The 1,548-nt window shown below is 40.5% G+C and overlaps 1 protein-coding gene across 1 annotated transcript in view; it reads right to left on the bottom strand.

Moving 5' to 3' along the window:
- Window positions 1–1,548, bottom strand: part of LOC109861713 — a 9,477-nt gene that overhangs the window by 3,994 nt on the left and 3,935 nt on the right. Inside the window, exons 4-5 of the mRNA XM_020441486.1 lie at window positions 1,111–1,190; window positions 172–204 (exon numbers count right to left, since the gene is read on the bottom strand). Of these exons, the coding sequence (XP_020297075.1) occupies window positions 172–204; window positions 1,111–1,190 (113 nt within the window). The remainder of the gene's footprint in view (window positions 1–171; window positions 205–1,110; window positions 1,191–1,548) is intronic.

The following is a 1,548-nucleotide window of genomic DNA, read 5'->3' as shown; positions in this document are numbered from 1 at the left end:
AACGAGTGAGGGCCAAAAGACCTGAAAGAAAGACTATTTTGTTATAATTAGCGTTAGTTTATTAATACTCACAGTTAGCGACGTGACCAGCGGAACTTCAAGTCCAACAGTTATTTTAGTTTTGCTTTGTGTGTATATGTAAGTTTTGTTTTAATTTTATTTTATGCTTACCTGTGTAGGGGGTTGGCGACTGGTCGTACGTACCTGAAAAATAAGAAAGTTTCGTTTAAGGTTTATTTTTGTTAGTGGTAAACGTGTTTTGGGTANACACACTAACGAAGTGTAACGTAGATGTTAAGGAGTAAGATACATACCGTTCCACCTACGCAAACAAGGTTAACACATACACATAATAGTAGCTCTTAAGGACAAAATAGAGATCACACTACACAAACACTAAAAAACAACACTTAAGGAAAAAAAGACATACCACAAAGTTTACACATGCAAACACTGTCCAAACACACAAAAAGAATTCCTTAAAACACACATAGAAATTATACATATACAGACACACACGTACATCAAGACACTCCATAAGAGCTCATTCATACACCATACACTCCACAGACATACATAGTACTTATACACACATACTCAGCCCTAAAGGCACACTTACACATACATAACAGGGGTAACAATAAACACATACATTAAAGGAAAATACACACGGCAGACACATCACACACACCCATGCATGCTACACACACGAATAAAATTTCTTATACCCGACATTTAGCCCATACCACAATTACACGAATGTCAACATTAACAAACCATTTATACACTAAACTATTACCACACGACACACCCACACACACACCCAAAATCTCGCCTTAAGGTGGAACTGTTACCGAGATAACAGGGGCNAAAGGTGCACTACTTCGCGCCGGCGTAGGAGAAGCNAGCGCGAAGAAGAAGGCGTGCGACGCCGTCAGAACAGTCTAAAACGAACTATCGTGCCGTACGGACGTGTGTTGCGACGAGCACGATTCTAAAATAGTTTGAGCGGCTCAAAGTGCGAATAAGCGCAGTATTAAGTAACATCCTATGTGTTAAGAAACGATAGTGTAACAAACATTTAATAAACGATATATGTACTGTAAATACCTGAAAAACACTGTGTCGAGTTGCGTTCGTTCTCGCCCGTCCATCCTGGATCCTGAGATCTCGTGGCAGCATCCTTGGATCTGAAACACAGGATAAAACCTTGACGCTTGGAGGATAAAGTGTCATCATTATCGNGAGTACCCGACTAATTGTAAGACTAACCCCGGTCACAACCTAACCTAAACTTTTCTTTCTGCACTCCCCCTCGCAAAATCTTTACTCATTTCTAACCTAACCTGTGTTACTACAATATCAATAAAAATGAGTGAAAATTTTGCGAGGGGGAGCGCAGAAAGAAAAGTTTAGGTTAGGTTAGATTTTAGGGGGAGTGCAGGGGGGGCGCAGCCCCCCCTGCCTACACGTGTACAACACCAACATAAAAAACATGAAAGAATTAGCATGTGATCCCATGCACTGTTATTTTTTGCGTAACGCGTA

The sequence above is a fragment of the Pseudomyrmex gracilis genome, unplaced genomic scaffold (genome assembly GCF_002006095.1).
Source record: "Pseudomyrmex gracilis isolate BER0280 unplaced genomic scaffold, ASM200609v1 scaffold_946, whole genome shotgun sequence".
NCBI lineage: Eukaryota > Metazoa > Arthropoda > Insecta > Hymenoptera > Formicidae > Pseudomyrmex > Pseudomyrmex gracilis.
The sequence above is the reverse complement of the archived record's forward strand: the minus strand, read 5'-3'. Positions and strand labels throughout refer to the sequence as shown.